Raw genomic sequence first — 25,428 nt, 5'->3', positions numbered from 1 at the left:
GAAGTAACTGTCTGTCTGTCTGTTACGCTTTCACCTGAACCGATTTTGATGAAATTTGGCACAGAGATAGAATAGACCTTGGGAAAGCACATAGGCTATCTTTTATCGCGAAAAAGAGGCTTTAAAGGGTTGAAATAGGGGATGAAAGTTTATATGGTGGAAGTTCGTCGCTGCCGAAGATAAAACCATGAAACTTGGCATTTAGGCACTTAATAAGAAATAAGTCGATTATGTTTGAGTTTTTTTGAAAATTCGACCTGTGAGGGCATGAAATATAGGGGATGAAAGTTTATATCGAAGGTCGTCATTATCGAAGATAAATCGATGAATCTTTATTAAACTTGCCATTTCGGCACTTAATTAGAGATATAGATGTTTGTTCGCGCGTTTTTTTTAAATTATTTCTATGAGGGGGTAAAATAGGGGACGAAACTTTATATGGTAGGTCGTCATTATCGAAGATAAATCGATGAATCTTTATTAAACTTGTCATTTCGGCACATAATAAAAAATAAATAGATGTTTGTTCGCGCGTTTTTTTTTTAAATTCGACCTGTGTTGGGGTGAAATAGGGGATGAAACTTTATATGGAAGGTCGTCATTATCGAAGATAAATCGATAGCTCTTAATAATACTTGGCATTTGGGCACTTATAAGAAATAGATAGATATTTTGTTCAACCATTTTTGAAAATTTTATCTGGGTGTTAGCAGAGGGGATGATGCAGTGTCAGCAGACTCTAAGCTCATAAGCAAAACTTACGCAATGTGGAGTCATTTCAGATGGCTTATTGATGTAGACAGTTAGACATAAATAACTATGACTATTTATTACGCTTTAAGAGTTACCCTTATGCAAAATTCCAAGTTTCTAGGACAGCCGGAAGTACCTACCCTACAACTTTTTCTGTTAAGGTGATTTGTATGGAAACACCTTTTAATGACTGTAGCTTTTGATTGCCTTGACTTAGAAGTTGATTTTTTCACAGCTTAGGGTTTTAATTTCAACGCGATACCGATACTCCGCGTTTTACGAGATAAATGGTCTTGACAGACAGACGGACAGCAAAGCTAAAGTGATCCCATAAGGGTTCCATTTTTTCCTTTTGAAGTACGGAGGCCTAAAAAACATTTGTTCCAGCGCTTTTCATATTTCGACCTATTTACTTGAAAATATGGGGATGAAAGTTATTAAGGAATTCCAAACAAATTTACTCTAAGTATATTTATCGGAAATATGTGTAGCTATGCTTAGTAAAATGCCGTCTTAATTATAATCCTTCCCTCCTAATTTACAATAAAGGACGTAAAATAAGAGTTCACTATGAAGAATTAGTCCTTTTGAGTTGGCAGGGTAGAATACACATGGTATTGCTAAAATGTGGCTACCCGCTAAATATGTATGTTTTACCAAAGAACATGGATGGATGGATGGAAGAACAAAAAAAATTGTTTATATTTATAGCAATGTAGGTATTTAAATAGGTCGTTTTCAGTAAACCGTAGAGGTTTCTATGAGCTATTATTGGCAGAATAGGTATCCTAAATAAATTAAATATACTTCCCAAAGTCACTATTCCACGCGGATGAAGTCGCGGGCAAAAGCTAGTAAGCCAATATATATATACCCGAGGTGGTTAGCCACCCGATATTTAGCGAGAGTGTCTATTTATCCGAGGGTTTAAATTGACTTTTAGTCTCGAGGTGAAAACTCTATTTCACCTGAGCAGCGAGAACATTTAAATTAAAGGTTAAAATAAAACCACATATATTTAGAAGACAAAAATATCAAAAACTAAAATTAAATCCGATTACTAAGAAATAAATACACTTAGTACTTAGTATTCATACTGTCGCCATTACATCTTCAAAAGTCACTTAAGAATGCCAGGGAGACAACGATCAAGTCTCCGGTAAGGTTTTGAATATGGAACGAAAAAGTATCCAGTAGGTACGAAGGTACGATACAAATTTCATACTCGTAACATCATACTTTTTAATAAGTACTGCAAAAAAACCTCATCTTTGGGCATTTCTTTGGGTCATTAAAAAGGAGGAACAATACACGTATTCATATACAGTATGTCCCAAGAAGTAGTGATATAGTAAAGCCGGGAGATAGAGGACCTAGAGGGCTATCTGAATCACCCCCATGTATGTTCCGCGATTTTTCGTATTTTAAGAGTTATGACTTTTTTAAAAATTTTCACCTATCGCCGAGTACGATGAAATTTTTATTTATGGTGACGTGAATATTGCGGTAGATTTTTTTTTTTTTTTTGTGTGCTAAGCTGATAGATAGGCCAATTCAGTATGGTAACATTTACTATCGTTAAATCTTTGAATGGAATTAAAAAAATTAAATGCCAAGAAAGATAAAATTACCCAGTATGTTCACAATTTCAAGGGCCCTTAAAAAAATAAAATCACATAAAAAAATACCGTTTTGCTTTTAAAAACTTGCTCTATCTATCAGGTAGCTACTCTGAAAATTTCATTTTATTATTGATAAGGCTTCAATCAAAAAATTGAAATCTAAATGTGGTAAGTGCAACATTTTAATTTACATGACGATCAATGCAAGCAAAGCAAAACCTTTCTAAATAAATTTCGTTCTTATCACGCACTGGCCATCAATAGAAAAAGAACAAAAAACAAAAGACGGTTGACGCATGAGAAAATTTTCACGTTGTTTGGTCATCGTTGTTATTTTTCAATAATTTAAAAATTGTGTTTTAATACTGCTAATTGTTCGTTTCCTTAATCATTTTGGCTATTCATATGGACATTGACTTGCATTACGATTTGGATTAGTGTTCTTACCTGGAATCGACGACTTGGCATTAACTGGACTTTGCTACGAAATAATCGATTCTTTCGATTAAATCGTCATTAAAGTGAAAACTCTCTTCTAGTTAAATAAAACTGCAGACATACATTAACATGGCATTATTATTTTTCAAGTAAGAATTACAATCAATCTCGTGGTTTTTCCACTTCCGCCAAGCGAGCTCTGCGTTGACAGTTCTCTCATGTAGTTAATATTAGCAACTTATTAAAACAAATATTCAATTAATTATTTTTGTAATAATATCAACGATGTGTAAATTAAGGACATATTAAATTAACTTCATTCCTTTTATATTATTGTCAAAATAGTATTTATTTAGAAAAATATTGACACGTATGAACATAAATTCATGACAAACTGGTTTACAAAGGTTTACTTAAAACTCCTGAGTATTTTATATAATCTAACAAAAGAATAATCGATTATTAATGTTAGATTTGCTGTCGATTAATCGATTTTTCGATTAATCAAACCGAAATCGCCCATCCCTAACGTATACCTAGATAGTGCCATGAGAGTTGAAGTGAATGGATTACACGCAAAGCTAAAAAAATAACTGATTGCACAGGATTGCACACATTGCACAAAAGTAGAATGAATGAAATGAATGAGTAAATGTCACAATCTTGCTGTCACAATACAAGTAACAGCAGGGCTACTACGAAACTCGAAACTCGAAGTTCGTATCGTACCGTCCACTTTTTTGCTCGAAATTCGAACTTGTGATTTTATTTTGCTAAATATACAAAATCTACAGGTCAAAGAATCGAATTGTTTTAAAAATTCCAGAGAAATAATGCGTTGTTTAGGAGAAACGTGTCAAAATAGTGTTGTAGAGCGCCATCCTGCTCCGTCTCCTTTTTTCCCGTTCTGACGGTTCACTTTTTAACCGACTTCAAAAAAGGAGGAGGTTCTATGTTTCAATGTTTGTATTTTTTCGTGTATGTTCGCCGATGATTTTGTACTCCCCTTCTTTGAAAATGAAGCATCAAGGGTTGAATCATTATTTGAAATCGAATTCTTCAACTTAGAAAATTTTGGTTTAATGTGTCCTTTTTCATGACAGTTGTGACATATTGGAATAAAGGTATCGTCTTTGGTCGTCCCATTCGTTTTTTGTCAAGTTCTTAATTCGTCTCATTCTGCTTTCGTCATCCATTCTTCATTCGTCACTTTCGCTCTTAGTCATTGTCGTCTTGGGTCATAGTTGTTGTTTGTCTTGTTCTTATTCAGATTCATTCGATGTTCGTCTCTTCTTCTTATAACATGTTCGGTGTTAGTTTTTTTATTTTTTAGTCTCATTCGTTACTCGTCACATTTTTTTTTCGACACGTTCGTTGTTGGTCCCATTAGCAGTAAGTCACTTTCGTTTTAAGGTCCATTCATAACTCGTCTTGTTCGGTTTTCGTCTCAATTCCCGCTTTAGTTATACAACCTCCGCTATTACGTTACTGGCCAATTTATCGTTCGTGATTTTCGTGATTCTAGTCGCCTGAAAGAAAACAAGTCAAATTGCGAATATCAAACGGGACAAATAGTGAATGTGTCCAATAAAGAATGATATCAATTTCTTAAGAGGCCAAATAAGAAAAACACGAACTTAGAATAAGACCAAAGACGAAGGGACGAATAACAAATGAGACTAAAAAAGAGATATACTAACACCGATCATGACCAAAAACTATGAAGACATAGCAGAATGGCCCGGAATAAGAAAAGACAAACAACGAATATGACCAAAGACGACAAAGACTACCACCGAAAGTGACAAATGGATGACGAAATCAGAATGAGACGAATTAAGAACTTGACTAAAAACGAATGGGACGACCCAAGACGATACCGGAATAAATTTATTCTTCGCAATATGAATCTTGTCAGAAGGTTCCAAATTTGATTTGCCTATCTTCTTTTTAAATTCACTTTGATTTAACTGGCATTTGACGAATTCTGACGTCAATTTAGCACTTGTGGCTTCCATCGCCATAATCAATGGATCAAACTCAGCTGGCAAACCATTCAGTATCCAATTCGGCTAATTCCTCGTCATCGACGACACAGCCAATGTCAGCTAGTTCTTGCGTAACGGAAATAATATTTCCCAAATAGTGATCCATACAATCATATTCTGTATACTTAATTTGTGCTAATTTTCTTTTCAAAGAAAGTCTACGACTTATGCCTGCATTCTCATAAGCAGCCTTCAATTGTTTCCAGGCATCTTCAGCTGTTTTTGCATTTTTGACATGTGGATAGCAAATTGGTTTTATATTTAAAAACATCTTTGCATATGCTTTCTGATCTTTAATTGAATCAGTAGATGCATTTACGAACCCGTTTGCGAAATCCCATAGTCCATGGTCAATACTCAGATCAAATTAAAAGTAAAGATGGAGTGCGGTAAACAAACAGACAGCCAAGTGAGACCTGTTTTATAAACATGTGTTCGTAGGCCGGTGTTGCCATAATAATTCTCAGTACCCCGCAACGACAAACATATCGTTATCGTTAATAACGTTTTTATTTATTGCTTTAAATTCATAAACCAGCCTAAAACAACTACTTTAAAATACGTTAGTAAACGTTTACAGAAAACAAATAACTTTACGTTGCGTGTCACGTTAATACCGTTACTACAATAAAAAACGTTGATGAACTTTTAGAAGAACCAAATAACTTTACGTTACGTGTCACGTTCTCAAGTTTTAAGCCATAGAAATAGAATTTAAAAAAAAAAAGATTGTATTACCTAGGCAACTTTTATCCAATAATAGGGTAACTACAATTATTATAATGGCAACACTAGTATTGACGTTTTGTGTTCAAAGCAAAATTCTAACAAAATTATTTCGATTTTTAATGAAAATATTGTTTTATGAGTTTACTAGCGTGTAAAAAGTGATTCCATCCTGCTTTTTATTTTAGGACGGATAGTTTTTACATCCTTTCACGACACAATTTGGCATTATTAGTTATATTTGTCGAAGTTTAAGATACGTCATACTCCACGCGAATGCGTTGCTAAGTGATAAGGTTTTGGTACAGTTTGGTTGCAAGTGTGTGCGTGCCGCTGTGTAAGCACACGGATTGGTGTAGTTTAATCGGCCTCACTCTAGACATGGGTAATCTCAACTCCGCGAAGTGATCTGACTCACTAGATCCAGCTCCGGTGTCGGTACCGAATCCGCTTATTGAATCCGACTCCTTTATTGACTCCGGTTCTTTCGAGCGATTATTAATTTATCTATGGCCGATCCGCCCCGGCTCGGTTCGGTCGGTCGGTGTCGGTACGGTACTGCGGTGCCCCACCCGCTGACTGAACTGAAGTACCTACAGATTCGTGAGAGAGAGAAAGATTCGTTCGTTAGTCCAAGTCCGAGTACCGAACCGAACCGACCAACCAAACATAGATAATAAGATCCAAGTCCAAGATCCGATCCGCAGGGCTACTACGAACCGAACGGAACCGAACCGACCAACCAAACATAGATAATAAGATCAAAGTCCAAGATCCGATCCGCAGGGCTACTACGAAACTCCAAAATCGAAGTTCGTGTCGTGCGGTCCCTCTGACACTTATAATATTTAATACGAGAGCGAGAGGGACGGTACGATACGAACTTCGAGTTTCGTAGTAGCCCTGACGATCCGATCCGAGCCGAGCGAGAGCGAAAGCAGGCGGACGGAGCGAGTCAGTGTGAGTGAGCGTGACGGCGATCACGAGCGAGGCTAGCCGCTCGATCCAGTCGGAGTTAATAACTCCGGAGTCAATAAGATTTGAAAGGAGTCATTAAGGGATTCCGATCCGCTTGAGGATCTGACTCTTTTGAATCTTCAGATCCGGATTTACCCACCTCTACCTCACTCACTCGGCTGTTCACCGCTCTCCATCTTTACTTTTTTATTTGATCTGAGGGTCAATAAGCAATAATTTCATCTGAAATTTCCATGTGCCATAATTTGAAACTCCTTCCAGCTTCCAGCTTCTCAATACTTAACCATATTATTCGATCCAGTACTTACAACAATGTTGTTCATTGAACTAGTCGGAATATCATTTTCCGTCATTTTGATAAAATCATATTTTATCCGAAAATAATGTCGTCAGCTTTGGTCGTCAGTATTGTTTCACAAAATATAACTGATTTTATTATTTTAAATATATTAATCACTTTTAGCAAATGCCCATAACCAATGTAATGGCTGTAATAGTTTTTACCCAGTGATTAAATGAAAAAGATTATATTTTAAAAGTAACCGACATGTATATTTGCAAAAGACATTGACTTGACATAAGTAAGAAAACAAAAACTCTTCATTTGAAATCAGCCATAGACAAATTTCTACATAAAGTGTAAAAAAAAAGGTTATCCCTAACATATAGGGTCAGCAGGGCTACTATGAAACTCGAAACTCGAAGTTCGTATCGTGCCGTCCCTCTCGCTCTCGTATTAAATAGTATAAGTGTCAGAGGGACCGCATGACACGAACTTCGAGTTACGAGTTTCGTAGTAGCCTTGCAGTTTTTAGGTGGTATGATCCCGGACTTTAGTCTCTCCGACCGAACGGATGAATAAAAAAATAAGAAAATGTCTATGCTAGCTAGCATAGTAGCATACGTGTTTGGGCTTGGGCTTGATCAAATTAAATGAAATTGATGGATTTGGTTTGAGGAAAAGAAAAGCTTCATTTAATTTTGATTTTTGTGTGATTATTTAGCAATTAGTGATTTTAAGAGCTTCTAAAGTATTTATCGTCGTGTAGTAGACGTGGTATGGTACTTTTGTATGAATAGTGAATCTACGTTGAAAATAAGCTTGACAGGTTAGTACACTTTTCTACCAATTTAACCTCGTATTTTACGCATTTTTAAAATCAATTATTTTTTATTATTTCCGTATTACTTTTATTTAATGAAGCTATATTCGGTTATTTTCTACACTTACTTTCATAATTTGGAATCCGGGGATTCTGTAAATACCTGAAATATACGTAATAATTAACAGGAGCCTATTGTTGCATTTCATTTGGTGGAAGAATCTTGACTCAACAAGTTGTCATGGGGTTGAGTATTATACTCGTCGAACATTTGGCCTGTTAAGAACGCCATGATAAATTTTCCTATTACATATAAGCAATTCAAAACTACAAATGTAGATTTTGTTCAATTAATTTTGAGGTATTTGTGTAAATAATTGCGTTCATGCAGTAAATTTTTTCCAATGCCATGTTACCATAGAAGCTTAGCTCCTTAGTGAGTGCCATTCCCATATGAAGAGTTAAATTTGAATATCATTGTATAAGTTGGAATATAACCATACATCGTTATCATGGGAGCAAAAACATTTTACAATATTGAAAGACTGACAAATAAGCAATAATACAAGTGACACTTTTTGAACAATATTTTATGCCTATGTGTTTAAAAATTATCAACTTTGTTTCTTATATCAGACCTCCAGACTTGACGTGATTACTAGTACATACTTAAAAAGATTAACTTTGCAAGCGCAACATAAACTCTTCAGTCACTTTTCCTATTTAAAATGGTCTATTATTAATTATTTCGTTATAATAACTGTGTTCACAACATAATTATCGAGTGGTTTTAAAAATGCCACAAAGGAAACAATGTGTGATGAATTTCTGGAGTTGTGAATAAAGTATTATCCCAAATTACAGGCTCGCAATACAAAATTATATTGCTCTAAGTGCAACGTTAGTTTCCGTCAAACAAAATCTTCTGTGGAACAACATTTCAACTCGAAATTTCAACTTCTTAGATGCTTAATATTTTTAGGCAAAATATGTGGCGTTATCTGGGAAAAGGTACCTTGTTGTCGGTATTGATTTATTGATATCCCCATAATCTACATACATTTAGCTATCGAACCATGTAAGAAACATGCATGTAGGTTTAATAGATATTTTTTTTAAAAAATGTTGAACCTCAAAAGCCAAAAAAGGTGATTATGAGAAAATTGAACTCAAAAGTTATACACCCATTAAAAGTATGTTGTTGTTGTAAGTTACATAGATAACATGCTATTTGAGGAGTAGATTGTACGAGCTTTCAGGTTTCAAGAACAATTTTGTAATTGGACAACTGTTTTCCTGTAGTTTACCTTGCCAAAGTGCATAAAGTAAAAAAAAAGGTTGATGGATTTTTTACTTAATTTTCTATTCTTAGTATATTTCCATTGGATTTTATCGAAGGAAAAAATATTATGCGTAATAGGACACTAAATAAAAACTACTCCGTTTTAAATTAATGTTGTTTATTATATAAAAAAATACTTTAAAAAAAATAACTGGTCTACAAATGTAATTAAAAAGTCAAAATCAACAAAAGTTTATATTTAGTACGCTAAAACAGAGCCCAATGAGATCAAATTAACTCAACAAATCATAAAAAACTAGCTTTTTCGGTCTCAACATTCAAGGTGAAGTTTAGTAAAAAGTTGGTACAATCACTATATATTTTCGAAAAGGTACCTTATCGTTGGTGGCAAAATATTTAGTGATATGAAGTGATATCATTTGAAAACGACTAATAACTTAAGATTAATTTTAATAGTCTTAATTTAAGAACACTGTAGTATTAAAACCCTTACCAAAAACCTATAATTTTGTCTCAATAAAAACTAACAGCCTTATTCATAAAAAGTTAGAGCCTCCTTGAAGGCTCCTTGAAGGCCCGACGCTAAAAAACATGATTCATAAACGTCTGTTAGCGCTAATCAGTCGATCAAGGCTCTGCTAAAGTTAGAGGACCGTAGACCCTCCTTTATCTCTCTGCTAAGTTACAAAATGGCCGCCACAAGTTTGAACAGCTGACTTTGACTAGAGCAAAAAACCATAGGTACCGATGATATTTATAGTGAAGGCAGGGCTACGCAGATCAAAAAAAAAAACAGGAAAAATTATTTTCAGGAATTTGTATTTAAAAATCCTCTAAATTAGCAACAATAAATTAACAATAAATATGAAAAAAAATAAGGATGATTAACAGAAACATTAGGCTTTTTGCACAACATAAACATGCGGATCGGAAATGGCGGGAAAACAAACATCTCGCTTTTTATTTTTTTCCTGGTAATTTGCTGTCACTGCTGTCAATTTTTTTTTAAATTATCGATTAGGCCATTTTATGTCTGATTTGTCAAGGTGGCCAACATAACGCGTCTAATCCGTCTATCAGCAGCTCAACAACTAGCAGACTGCTAGCAAGCGTTTATGAATCATACTTCTTGACAACCGTCTAATAAGCTTAATCAGTCTGCTAAGTAACAGACCGATCAAACCTCAATTAAGGATATTTTATGAATAAGGCTGTAAATGATTAACGTATTTGAAAAGGTATGTTATTGTCGGATGTAAAATATTTAGTGACATAGTTAAGAATAAGATCTAAAAAAATGCTTTTGTTTTCTAGTTGTAACTATTAATCGTTATTATTATTATTATTATTATAAATCAACCTCTAAAGACCAGCAGGTTTTAGGATCTTGTGCAAGGTCCGCCCGGATTGCTACCACCATCTTGCTCGCTAATCCTGCCATGAAATAGCAGTGCTTGCATTGTTGTGTTTCGGCGTGGAGAGTAAGACAGCCGGTGAAATTACTGGCACTTGAGGCATCCCATCTTAGGCCTCTAGGTTGGCAACGCATCTGCAATCCCCCTGGTGTTGCAGGTGTCTATGGGCGGTGGTAATCTCTTACCATCAGGTGACCCACTTGCTCGTTTGCCATCCAGTCGAATAAAAAAAAAGACAAATTGGCGTAAATCGTCAATAAGGGCCTTATCACACTAGCGATTTGCGGGAGAGTTGAAAGCGAGGCAAGCGTACAGTGAATTCGCTGCGAGCGTAAAACGATTTCACCGTAAGCGCGCAACGATGTCGCTGCTGCGAGTGCGTAGCGAGTTCGCTGCTTTAGCGCCAAAAACGCCATATTGTAGACTTTCGTATAATAATAATAGGGCGTCTTCGGCGCTAACGCAGCGAACTCGCAGCGACATCGTTGCGCGCTCGCGGCGATATCGTTGCGTGCTCGCGGTGAAAACGTTACGCGCTCGAAGCGAACTCGCTGCGCGCTCGCCTCGCTTTCAACTCGCCCGCAAATCGCTAGTGTGATAAGGCCCTAACTGACTACCGCCTAATGGTGGCCAGTTATTGATGATTTACCTTACTCTAATTAAACGTATTTTATGATGATTCTGATTGACGTTTTTTACGAGCCGACAAGCACCGCACTGGGCCCGCTTGGGAACTACTGCCCAAGCTCTCTCATTCTGAGTGGCGTCCTGTGCTCAGCAGTGGGACGTATAGGCTGGGATGATAATGATGATGACGCGCCGACAAAGTACCGACGTCCGACACGTTTTCCAAACCGATACCGAGCGCACAGAAAGCATTCAAGAGCGGCACCGACAATAAGGTACCTTTCTTACTAAAGTTTAAGGGATGTTTTAACTCATAAAAAATCGATTTAAAAACTTGTGTCTCTGTCAAATTAAAATTTAGACCCTATAGAGTAAAAAAAGAAAAAATGATTTTTTTCGACATTTTAAGCGCGATTATCTCGGAAACTAGAATCGACAACAAGGTACCTTTTCCCAGATAACGCCACATATATCAGTTTTTACTAAATAGACATTCGGTTATTTAAGTGATTTTTTAACTCCCGCAATAACGATATATGAATGTAACTAATATGAACTTTAGCCTTTTAAGATGCATTTATTGCACTTTATCATATTGATTGGGTCAGTTCTAATCATGATCTGGGGAGGAAGGGTCATCATCATCTTGAAAATTGATTTAAAAACTGTGCTTTTCATTTTAATTAACTGTGATACTGCTACGTCTCTGATAGACTACCCATTCACGCTCTTTAACTATCTGACCGCAATTAGAATAGGAACAGGAAGTACCAATAGCACAATAGTGCTTATTGATATAATGATTTAGTGATTTGATAACAGTTCGAAGTATGGTTTTTTAACTACATTTATAATTATTACACAGTGCAGACAAATACATATCTTCTCAAAGGTTGACTGGTAGAGATCCCTGAAAGGGATAAGTCTACCTTTGTACAAGCTTCTCAGTTTCTCCAATTGTATTTTTGTTTCTTTTCTTTGGTACAATAAAGAGTTTACATACATACATACTACATACATACATTTTATTATTTATACTGGAACTATGTGATTTCACTGCTATTAGGATGGGATTTGCCCAAGCATCTCTTTCTAAAATAAATGTAAATTTTTCAGATGCTAACTGAAATAAGTGTTATATGATTAGAGTAATCAGCAAATCCCATATAAATAGTAGTTCAGTTACATTGTACTGTATCTCTTACTATATATTAATTTTTTTCTATTTTTTTTTTGAGGATTAAGTGCACCTGTTGTGACTATGCCAGCCTCATTGAAAGACTCGATATCCACATTCATCAAAGTCTTCTATTGCGATCCTATTATTGAACTACTTTCATAATATTTAAAAATTTATTCAATATAATGTGACCTGACCACACTCGAAACACCCACACAAATAAATCCCTGGGGAGGCTGGCACAATTAAACCAGGGCGCCCGGAAAACTTTGTTCTGTATGTATTGGTGATGCAACCAGTCTCTTAGCGGAACCAGAAACTGAAACAGATGTCAATAGTAAATTTTTGCAAAAACGGAAGTGTAAATACTATTAAAAAAAAAACCTTTTTTTAATAAATATATTTTTAAAGAAATATTAAATCCACACCAAACCTAGATTAAAAATAGAAATACACAATAGAAAACAATATTGCAAATTAAAATTTTATTAATATTCAAAATTAAATATACTCTTTAATAACTTAAATCATCAATAACTGGCCACCATTAGGCGGTAGTCAGTTAGGGCCTTATCACACTAGCGATTTGCGGGCGAGTTGAAAGCGAGGCGAGCGCGCAGCGAGTTCGCTTCGAGCGCGTAACGTTTTCACCGCGAGCACGCAACGATATCGCCGCGAGCGCGCAACGATGTCGCTGCGAGTTCGCTGCGTTAGCGCCGAAGACGCCCTATTATTATTATACGAAAGTCTACAATATGGCGTTTTTGGCGCTAAAGCAGCGAACTCGCTACGCACTCGCAGCAGCGACATCGTTGCGCGCTTGCGGTGAAATCGTTATACGCTCGCAGCGAATTCACTGTACGCTTGCCTCGCTTTCAACTCTCCCGCAAATCGCTAGTGTGATAAGGCCCTTATTGACGATTTACGCCAATTTGTCTTTTTTTTTATTCGACTGGATGGCAAACGAGCAAGTGGGTCACCTGATGGTAAGAGATTACCACCGCCCATAGACACCTGCAACACCAGGGGGATTGCAGATGCGTTGCCAACCTAGAGGCCTAAGATGGGATGCCTCAAGTGCCAGTAATTTCACCGGCTGTCTTACTCTCCACGCCGAAACACAACAATGCAAGCACTGCTATTTCATGGCAGGATTAGCGAGCAAGATGGTGGTAGCAATCCGGGCGGACCTTGCATAAGATCCTAAAACCTGCTGGTCTTTAGAGGTTGATTTATAATAATAAATTTACTTCAAGCTTTTGATTCTATGTAAGTACTTTCGAAAAAATATAAACTACAATTGGATCTACAAAACTGGAAGAGATCCCTTTAAGGGACAAGTCTACCTTTGTACATACATACATCTCTTTGTTTTGTCAATTGGGCATTTCTCCACTATTTGGAAAATCATTGTCTTGGGCTTTTTTTGGGAAAACTTTTTGAAATAAATGTCAAAGAAAAATGTTTCTGTGTTTAAAAACAGTCATATTTTTAACTAACTTGTCTTATACTTATTATACCAAAAAAAAAACTAATTTTCTAATACCCCGCAAAACAGTCCGATGACATGTCCCCAACCCAGAATTTGATAAATATCAGATAATATTAGCCATGTGTTACAATTTAGAAAGTTTTCTCCATTGAACTTAAAAAGATGATTAAGTACACCAGTGGTCATAATGAAGTATTTCAATTAATATGCATGTAATTTTACTAACATTTTTAATCAAACATTGTCTCAAGAGTACAAAATCTGTACCCTGTCGCCTGGTTATGGTTAATATAAAAATAATTGATAAGATTGACATTTGTGCATAAATTTATATAGGTATACGCAACACTGGACAATCCGCACTGGACCCGCATGGGAACTACGGCCCAAGCCCCCTCATTCTAAGAAGAGGCCTGTGCCCAATAGTGGGACGTAAAATAGGCTGGGATAATGATGATGATGATGACACAACACTGTAGTTATGGTGGAAAACCATTTTTACTGTTTGTTTCATTATAATTAAAAGAGAAAGTTGGCAGGGGACTGTTTAAAGTTTCCAATCAGTGGAGAAATACCCAACTGTTATTTTCATATGTTTTATGTATGGTCGACCAAGAAAGTGCTTTACCAATTTTAATAACATCCTACTTCAGAAATAAAACAATAAGGCTGATTGTATACTTATTGACTTGTGAGTGAAAATAGGCTTTTATGTTTTAAGTGCTACAAATGACACTAAACCTTCGGGTAGTAATAGGGTTGCCAACTATATTGTTAAAACAGTATTATACTGTTTTTCACTACATTATACTTTTTACTGTTGACCTAAAATATATTATGCAAAATACTTTTTTCAGCATGAAAATGCCTAAAACTAAGCACACACTAAGTCAGTGCAGCAGTCACAATAGCGGTCTTTCAGAAGGAATCTGCCAATGTGAATAATAAAAATTTAGCTCCTTATTTATCTTAGTTTTAGTTTTATTCTGACGAGGTCTATAAGGCTTTTAAAAATTATACTAAATTGATAAGTTGCGTGAGGAGCACCCAAAAATATAAAACATGAAAAGAAGAAAATACTGTTAATTTTTCTAAAATACTGTTTATTTCCCTTCTCAGACCTAAATATAGTTTGTTTCATTTAGAAAAAAATTGGCAACCCTAGGCGGTAAACCAATTTCTTGGTGGACTATACAATAAAAGTTATACAATACAATACATTACTTCATCTTTTTTGTTCTTATCTGCCCATGCTGCCATTAACAACTGTCATCTCATACACTGGTGCGTAATTGATGTTTAAGCTCATTTCTAGTCTGATTGCGGTTTGATACATAATATGTGACTGAGCTAGAGTGCAAAAAGGCTAAGATATGATGAATATACCTACTTGATCTGTTAAAGTTAAAAGATATAGTGGTACCTAGAATAAGAAGTTGGTGATATAACTATGTTGTGAGCTATGAGTCATATGACACAAAAATGTGAGTATTTCTTTGTAAGATCTTGTAAGTATCAATTTAATTAATATTTTATGAGTTTTTATCAATTTATGTAATGTATAAATTTAAGCTCTGATTTGTGTTTCAGTAGCAGAAGACAGAAGATAGTGCAACAAGTGATTTACATAAATGACAAAATAGTTTATGACCGTTTTGAGGCCATAAACTGTCAAGTGTATAGTGTTTCACAATGGATTTGCCCGACTGCCCACCTGGTGCCGAGGGCTACCAGGACTCCGTCACTGAAGTGCCTAAGAAATTGGATTTAGAAGATTCCTCTTGCACTAAGGTAAATATCACTTATCTATATCTCAATAGTTTTGATATATTTATTTAAATACTATAGATATTAGTCTTCATATTAAATAATTTTGGGAATTATAATGCTCTAAATATTTTATATAATACTTATTTACATACATTATTTACATACTTTTCTCATGAGAATTATATGATAGTATTTTTAGATGGCCTAAAGATTATTTTAGACATGCAGTCATCTTTCTCTATTTTGTTTGTGACTGTGTAAGGAGAAGCCTCCATTATTCAATATTCATCAATAGCTAATAAAAAAGACAAGGTAGTTTTAATAATATATTTTGTATCCTTTAACTTGTACCCAAGACTGCTGGGGCTGAATATAACTTAAAAAAAAATAAGTGTAACTATTACGGCTCCAGAGATAGAGCCCTGTGACAGACGGACGGACAGACAGAGTAATCTCAGTAATAGGGTTCCGTTGGTACACTTTGGGTACAGAACCCTAAAAACACGTAGTGAGTGACTTCAATTATGGGGTTAATTTTAAAACATACACTATCAAATAAAAAAAAAAACTTCAAATGGTTACACAGTTAATGAATGTATAAATATTATGATACTAATAAAAAAATACAATTAAGAATTTCCTGCTGTTCATTGAAATAAAAAACTACATAATGGTTTTATTGGGTAATCCAAAAAAAAGGGAGTATACTTAGTATACATACATATTTGTATAAAATACATGTACGTAGTCGGTCCCAAAGTTCTGTCACAAATGAAAATAATGATAAAAACAAAAGTACCAATCAGTTAGTAATAAATTATATACCAATTTAAAGTACATTTAATAAAGAATTAAAATTACTTAAAATTATTCAAAATGACTTCTTTGTTTTTAATACAGGCCCTTAATCGGCGCGGCCAGTCTTCACGCACCATTTTCATGTCTATTTCAGCGACTGCTTTTCTTAAAGTTGGCTCCAAATTTTTATGGGGTTTAGCACAGACCTTCCCCTCTAAAACCTGCCAAATTTTATAGTCCAGAGGATTAAGGTCCGGACTGGAGGAAGGCCAATCTTCGTGTCTTATAAAGTAGATTTTTTGACGGTCAAACCAGGCTTGAGTGGTCTTGGCTTTGTGTGCTGGCGCAGAATCCTGCTGGAACACAAAATTATGTTCTGAAAATGGCTTGTTAGGCCGATCTTTGACATGCTTATCCAAAAAGTGTACGAAGAGACACTTTCGCACTGATTTTGACCCCTTTTTCGCAAAAATGAACCTCAGTTGGCCCGTAATAAGATACACCCAACCAGATCATCACTGATGATGGATGATGCCCATGGTTGCACCCGTGGAACTCTTTCTTCTGCTTCTTCAGAGCTCCTAGCGTACACTCTATCATTCTGTTTATTGTACTTCTCTTCAATATCGAAAATCTTTTCGTCTGTAAAGAGGATATCACGGTGTCGACTTTTCGCGTACCGCTTTAACAACTTCCGGGATCTTTTAAGCTTTATTGTTTTTAGACGGGCATTAAGTAAGTGCCCACTCTTTTTTTTTGTATGCTCGTAGACTAAGATCTTCGTTTAAAGCCTTTCTGACGGTTTTTCTACTGACTCCCATCTGCAAAGCCATCAACATCTGTTTTCGGACAGGATTTCTTGCTATGCGCGCCTTGATCGCTTTGATCACTGCTGGTGTTCGTACGGAGCGAGGCCGGCCAATTATTTTCTTTTCCTCAACACTGGAGACTTCATTGTACCTATCAATAGTACGGTACACAAACCTAAGCGTTATATTTAAATTTTTAAGCAACTTGAAAATGGTACTTGGCGAGTGCCCACAGCGGTGCAATGCTAAAACAACTATTCGGTTTTCTTTCAATGTCCACTCCATCGTGAGAAATTGCAGCGAATGACTGTTTTTTAACCGACTTCAAAAAAGGAGGAGGTTCTATGTTCCAATGTTCGTATTTTTTTTTATGTATGTTCACCGATTACTCAGTCAATAGTGGACTGATTTTCAAAATTATTTTTTTAATCGAAAGGGTATTCTTCTGAGGTGGTCCCATTGTCACCAAGTCAAGATCTGATGATGGGATCCTAGGGAAATCGAGGTAAACCTCAAATTTTATAGGCACACCTATGGCGATTTTTGCATTTTTAGCATTGAGATGAGCATTTACATCCAGAAAGTACCATTGGGTAACCTGGACCTGATGAAGAAGACCGTAGTTGACTAATGGAACTCATCAAAGCTAAGTAATGCTCGCTTGTCTTTAAACGATCATGATTAATATACCTAGATAAGCGACTAAGAAGAAGCTTTAAGTTAATGATTCTTTCGAACTGATCTGATGCTGAAGCCGGAAGGTAGGCAACGGAACTCTGTTATAAAACAACGTAACTAAGCCGTGTTTAACTTGGGCTTCATGGAATCGTTGTGAGATGTACTTTGGCTACAAATCACTAAAAAGTGAGAAATAAAGAATTTTTTTAAATAAATATGAAATGAAAAATGAAATAAGAAAAAAAAATGATTTTAAGAAAATTTAATTGAATTCCATTTTTGAATGTTTGACAATTATTTAATCAAATTTTTTTAACAAAATAGTTAAACAGACTCCAAAAAAATAAAAAATAACAAAAAAGGGAACCGACTACAAAACCCTTGAAAATATTTTTCTAGGTACCTACTAGCTCGAAGTCGGTGACTCAGCACGGCCCAGCAGGATGGATTGAAACCCATAGAATGTAGGTAAGGTAGACGACCATTGTTCCATTCCTGCTGGCTCGTGCTGAGGCACCGACTTCGAGCTAGTAGGTACCTAGAAAAATATTTTCAAGGGTTTTGTAGTCGGTTCCATTTTTTGTTATTTTTTATTTTTTTGGAGTCTGTTTAACTTTTTTGTTAAAAAAATTTGATTAAATAATTGTCAAACATTCAAAAATGGAATTCAATTAAATTTTCTTAAAATCATGTTCTAAATTTAAAAATAATGTGCCAGTGACAGAATTTTGGGACCGACTACGTATATCAATAAAATATTATTAAAATATTATTGATATAGTTACATTATTGGAATACCTACAGTTCAAATAAATATACCAAAAGCACTTACGTTTTATCTTTTCTTTAGGACGAACTTGTGTTTTTCCAGAAAACGGCTTGTAATATTTTGTGTAACACAAAAATAAACACACGACACGGCAAAGCGTTGCTTTAAAATGGCGGCTGATAAAATTTGCTCGGTCGGTACAACAGTGAGCGATCTAAGAACGCCGTCTGTTTTATTTTATAAAGCAATAATTTTACTACGCTCCAACCGATGGCTCTTTTTACAAAAACCATTACATTGAGAAAAAACTTCAATTAGTTACTTTAGCCTCATAGTTGCTTTCGCCCCGGGTAACCTTATGAGCCACTCAGTTTAGAAAACAGAATTATTTTTCTTTTTCGGAAACCTGGTTTCGAATGAAGAAAAATAATTCCGTTTTCTAAACTGGTTTCTGGTTTTCCATACAGAAAACAGAATCTTCTTTTGAAACTCATTCACACAATATTTAAGTATACAATCTTATTTTCACAATCGCGTTTTTTCCCCATATTAATCGACACAGAAACATAAATAGGTAGGTTTGGGTTGTGTTAAGTTTACATCTGCCCGAAGGGCCAAAGCTACATAAAAGTAGGAGCTCCGCGATACTGTGTCTGTGTCGATTTTGATTGAAAAAAAAACGCTACTTTGAAAATAAGCTTCAGTAAAAAACCAGAAGTCGATTACTGATCCTAGTTTCGTGCAAGAACATTATGTCAAGGTTTAATTTTGTTGATATATAGATTTTTAGATACAAGATTTTTTCAAAGTAGTGACGATTTGTCAGTATAAGGGCGGTTTCTTTGTTTTTTTTTTATACGCTCTTTTTTAGCATACGCACTTACAAGCGCGCTACATTAAATCGAACACGCGTGTACGCGCTCACTCCTGCGTGCTTTCTCATGTTTGGTCTAAAGGACAGGTTCTCGCTCGCGCTTTATACGAGCTTATATGGGCATTAGACATGGGTAATCTCAACTCCGCGAAGTGATCTGACTCACTAGATCCAGCTCCGGTGTCGGTACCGAATCCGCTTATTGAATCCGACTCCTTTATTGACTCCGGTTCTTTCGAGCGATTATTAATTTATCTATGGCCGATCCGCCCCGGCTCGGTTCGGTCGGTCAGTGTCGGTACGGTACTGCGGTGCCCCACCCGCTGACTGAACTGAAGTACAGATTCGTGAGAGAGAGAAAGATTCGTTCGTTAGTCCAAGTCCGAGTACCGAACCGAACCGACCAACCAAACATAGATAATAAGATCCAAGTCCAAGATCCGATCCGCAGGGCTACTACGAACCGAACCGACCAACCAAACATAGATAATAAGATCCAAGTCCAAGATCCGATCCGCAGGGCTACTACGAAACTCCAAAATCGAAGTTCGTGTCGTGCGGTCCCTCTGACACTTATACTATTCAATACGAGAGCGAGAGGGACGGTACAGTCAAGGGCAAAGATATCGACACGGCCAAAGTTGCAAAAATATGTATACACGGCCTTAATGTTAAGTGCATAGAGTCGCGTATACAAATTTTTGCAACTTTGGCCGTGTCGATATCTTTGCCCTTGACTGTACGATACGAACTTCGAGTTTTGTAGTAGCCCTGCCGATCCGATCCGAGCCGAGCGAGAGCGAAATCAGGCGGACGGAGCAAGTCAGTGTGAGTGAGCGTGACGGCGATCACGAGCGAGGCGAGCCGCTCGATCCAGTCGGAGTTAGTAACTCCGGAGTCAATAAGATTTGAAAGGAGTCATTAAGGGATTCGGATCCGCTTGAGGATCTGACTCTTGAATCTTCAGATCCGGATTTACCCACCTCTAATGGGCATCAACGCTCGAAGAAAACAAAACTGCACCTGTGCGCGCGTACTTACACGCGCTTTCAAAAACGAGCTTATACGCGCGTATAAAACGCTAGTATACCTATGACTTTTAGAAAAGTTAACGGGAAAAACAGTGTATTGTAAGAAAATATTGTTTTAAACAAATAATGTTTTACGAGATAGTTTCTGTAAGTGTACCTACTGAGCGAGCAATATTTCTACGTTAATAGCGTTTATACCTGCTGAGCTGGCAACGTTCCATTTTTGTTAGTTTTTCTCGATTATTCCATTAAATTTTAATGAAAATTAAAAATGTGGTCTGATAGAACTGTTCTTAATATACCTATAAGTTAATGTGTCTACTGCAATAATTATTCGTGATAGACTTTTATATTCTTTAAAAACGAACAAATGTTTATTAACAGTTCTTAAAGAAAATAAAAGTCTATCACGCATAATTATTGGAGTAAACACATTAATTTAATATTAAGAACAGTTCTATCAGACCACATTTTTAATTTTAATTCAATTTTTAAGGAATAATCAATAAAAACTAACAAAAATGCAATGTGGCCAGCTCAGCAGGTATAAATGCTCTTCTTAATGGAAACAAAAAAAAATACGTATATGTTTATTGTGCTACTTTTAATATTTCCGCTATATTAAATAAAACTAATAAACAGTATAAACCATTGATTTTTGAAACATCGCAGAACGTACGTCTGAGCTGAAGTATAGTAGTAGTGACCGTTTGGTCAAATTGCATGATATTGTAACCAAATTATAAAGTTAACTTACCACCCGAAGTACGTATCATTTTAAATAGTAGCCTGTTAATTATAATCGGACCGGATTATAAGCGCGTCGAGAGCACCGTTTTTTTTTTAATTAATGTAATTCTGAACCATATCCTGGATGTCTTCAAATTCTTTTCGAATATTTCAGTAGGGGTTATATTCGACTGAAGGCCCTTGTAAAGGTTTTTCATCTGAGTTGTCATCCGAAGAGTAATAGCGCATTCGATACGATACACGTTAAACATCAATCAATTTATGGAAACAATTCTTAACTAAAATTAAGACATCCTGAGAAACATTCACAAAGCTGTTCAAACTAACCCCGCGTAAATATACCGGAATAATTTGAAGGGTTCTTGTATAGTAGAGCATATGTTTAAGAACGACCTGCGCCCATCTGTTAAATGAATAAAAAGCAGCTGGAATTTTTAGCCAACCCACTCACAATATTTTTTTTAATATATAGTCAATTTGATTTAAACTAATAATATTATTAATGCGTAAGTAACCTTTGATTAGGTAGATGAACTTGTTTTAATCGAAAACTAACTGTCTGACTTGTCCTTAAAAGTTACCTGTGATACCTATTAGGCAAATGATGACGATTTATTACGATACTTGTTAACTACGTGTGAATTTAAAAAAAAAAAGGATCGGGTCGCACGCGAAGGGTTCCGTATCACCGACCACCATACCGAAAATATCATTTTTATATGGGGACCTCTTTCACTTTGTTTTATTACAAGTATTTGTTGTTATAGCGACCATAGTACAGTACCCGGCGATAAAGATTGCGCATCGGTATTTGGAGAGAAAATTGACTGTTTACGACGGTTTGCGAACACTGACGAATGGCGACAATCCATCAATCATCGTATCTATTAGGTGACGTTGTACTGCACTTTATGAATTAAATTATTTTACGTCAAAAATAATGACGTGTGAACTTGGGATATCGAGGGAGAGCCGTTGCAACTACAGGATAGTCAAAAAAGAGTATGAGTATTTTAGATTAAAATTTTCAAAAATTCTCAATTTAGCTTTTAATAATTTTAGTGTCGGCAGTTCATTAAATCTTTAGTAAATAACATCATCATAATTCAAATAACATCAGAATCAAAATCATCTACCTATATCCAAATACATTTTCTTTTTTGGTCTCTCCGTTTTCGGAGTAGCAAACTGAGTTGGAAGGTGTCTCAGTTCAGTACCGACTTCTTTTAATATATTGTTCGGTTTTTCTTGAAATGCCAGTGGCATTTGCAAATCTGTCTGCTTCCGCTAAAAATATTTATAAATAAACATTGCAAATAATCACGCGTGACTGGCCGTCTAAAGGTTTTCATCTTTTACCCGACTGCCCGAAGGAGGCTTATGTTTTTCGAGCGTATGTATGTATGTATGTGGGTATTTATGTCCATTTCTTTGGTCCTCGCTGCAGCCTAAACCGCTGGACGGATTGTAACATATGAGGTATCATTGGATTCGTCATAACTGTCGGAGTGACATAAGGTATATAATATTTCAATAAGGCGTCTGCGAAAAAAAATATGGCGAAGGAATAAAAATAAAAATTGTATTGTAACATAATTTCCTAGAGATGCCATCATACAATTTAAAGTTTAAGGTTTTTAACAACTCTATATTATATATTTTTATCTAAATGCGTCCGTACTCTACTGCACCTGTACAGTCAATCCATGTATCCAGTGTTTCCATGTTAATCTAACAAAATGATGTAACTTTTCGAATGCCATAATTAATTACCCTTGGTCGGTGACATTGCTAGTAAGCAGCAACAAAATCTTGCATTATCATCGACTCGTTTAAAGTGCAACAATTATGTATCCTACTACGCTTCCTCCGAATGTACACTAACATAAGCCTCTTACTCTTACTATCTACAGATATATTATGTATGACAAATATAAGCAAACGTTCAATGTTCCAAAAAAAAATGTAACCAACACACTAAGGAAATATTATCATCCATTAATCTGAGACAAATGTATGTAATGACTAGTGCGTACTGTTTTCGTGAAACGTCAGTTTTTCCTTTTTTAAGTTTAGCGACATTTATTTTATTAACTACCGTGAGCATCAATTCAATTCAAATAGTACTAATATTATACCTAAATGCGAAAAATTGAGAGTATTTATGTGTGTGTGTGTGTGTGTGTGTGTGTATAGTTTGTTACTACTTCACGCTAAAACGGCTGGACGGATTTAGCTAAAATTTGCGAAAGCTGGTGATTGGAATACATAGGCTACTTTTTATCAAAATATTTCCACGAGATCTCGATAAAATCTCGAAGTGGTAGGTTCAGAACCGTGACATAACGAGCAACGTTAATGAAATCTGCAATAATTTTTAGGAATTCAATTTATCTGCTGGATCTAATGGTTTACGTGTACAGGACTGCAAGATACGAAGTTTGAATTTTGCGCTTCGTAGTATAGGGCCGGTTCTGAATTTAAAAATATTGATTAAAATTTTTTGGAACATTGAACGTTTGTTTATTACCCGACTGCCCGAAGGAGGGTTACGTTTATCGAGCGTATGTAAGCATGTATGTATGTGGGTATGTATGTCCATTTCTTTGGTCCTCGCTGCAGCCTAAAAGGCTAGACTGATTTTAACATATGAGGTATCATTGGATTCGTCATAACCGTCAGAGTGAGATAGGCTATCTAATATTTCAATATGGCGTCTGCGAAACAAAAATATGGCGAAGAAATGAAAAAAAAAAAATTTTATATTGTAACAATATTGTAACAGTATCGTGTCGTTCAAAAACTCTTTGTAATGGGTCCCGACTGTTGAACTTTAAATTAGCTACTTAAGAGTCCACCAACGCCAAACGGCGCGAGCGGTTTTGTACCTCACCCCCGCGACCCCTCTGAGATAGATCGCGTGCAACCGCGATTTGTTCGTAGGCGTCATGTGACAGCAACGCGTTTTCGCTCGCAGCGCGGTGAAATACGGTACCGCTAAAGTTTTTCAGGAATGTCAAAACGATCGTTTGTTATGGAGTTTGTATTGAATACGTCATAGACTGACTGCTATGACAAGGCTATGACGTTACAATTTTCCACGTTCAAACTGATTCAATTTTATGTACTTAGGTACTTAGGTAATTCGTTTTTATTAACTTGAAAATCGCCAAAATTACGAAAAATGTGAAAATTCGGTTATTATGAGTATTTTCAAAGCTGCATTCCAATATATCAATTAAAAATTAAGCAATATATATTTCTCAAAATGAAGACAAAACTGAAGATATCTTATAATACCTATACTCATTTAGGTAGGTATACACTAAAATATGGATCCATTTGCAGATATCGATTTTTTATTTGAAAACCAAAAACCTCATTTGCTTCGTACAGTCGGATAAAACATTCAAAGGACATAATATTGCCTAGCGGGCAATTTTTTCAATCACAGGTGGACATTATATTGAGTAAAATTACCCACGTTTATAATTTTATAAAGTGTACTTACGTTTACAAAGTTAAATTTTAATAAACACAAAATAAACATTGTACTTTGCTCTGATAACTGTTATTTTTATATGTTTTATGCACAAAAGAGAGTTATAAACCCTTTATTGAACAAAAAATACTCATTGGTGACAATCGATTTATTAAGAAAATGGCCCTAAAGCAAAGTTGACGGTTTTTTTGCCCAAAATTCAGAACCAACAAAAAATACAACTGAATTGATAACCTCCTCCTTTTTTCTGGAGTCAGTTAAAAATTACGTAGGCATATAAAATGGCGGCTTTCGTCAACATCAAAAAGAGAATCTTCTTTACTTTTATATCCTGTGAGTGTTTAGATACAAAATAATTTTATTTTTGCATATCACGGGCAGTTTCGGCATCAGGCTTCTAATAGATTCTCGTTAATAATCCCCTTTTTACAGCCCTTAATGCACAATGTACTTTTGTGTCAATATTAGTTACAATTCCAAATATTACCCGCTATGATCCTGTTACAACAAGGCCATAGTCGGTAGGAAAATACAAACTGAAATATAGATGCACAGAAAAACCAGAAAAAGAGATCAGTATGACACAGGTGTCAACTTCTAGATTTTTTCTCGCCTGCTTGCCTAAATATCAAAATTTTCCAGGCGTTACTTCCTGTCAACGTCGTATGTATACAAACACCTCTATATTATGTTTGAGTATTCTAATAATTTTATCATATTTATGAGTTAAACCAATAACAAATTATAACAACAACAGTTTGT

General features: G+C 35.6%; 1 protein-coding gene across 1 annotated transcript in view; it reads left to right on the top strand.

Moving 5' to 3' along the window:
• Positions 1-7,447: 7,447 nt before the first annotated feature.
• The window catches only part of LOC141430481 (uncharacterized protein CG7065-like), a 63,524-nt gene continuing 45,543 nt past the window's right edge, over positions 7,448-25,428 (top strand). The window contains 2 exon segments of the mRNA XM_074091202.1: positions 7,448-7,674; positions 15,276-15,476. Coding sequence (XP_073947303.1) covers positions 15,378-15,476 — 99 coding nt within the window. The 5' untranslated portion in view covers positions 7,448-7,674; positions 15,276-15,377.

The sequence above is a fragment of the Choristoneura fumiferana genome, chromosome Z (genome assembly GCF_025370935.1).
Source record: "Choristoneura fumiferana chromosome Z, NRCan_CFum_1, whole genome shotgun sequence".
Lineage (NCBI taxonomy): Eukaryota > Metazoa > Arthropoda > Insecta > Lepidoptera > Tortricidae > Choristoneura > Choristoneura fumiferana.
Note: the sequence above shows the minus strand (reverse complement) of the source record. Positions and strands in the feature narration are given on the sequence as shown.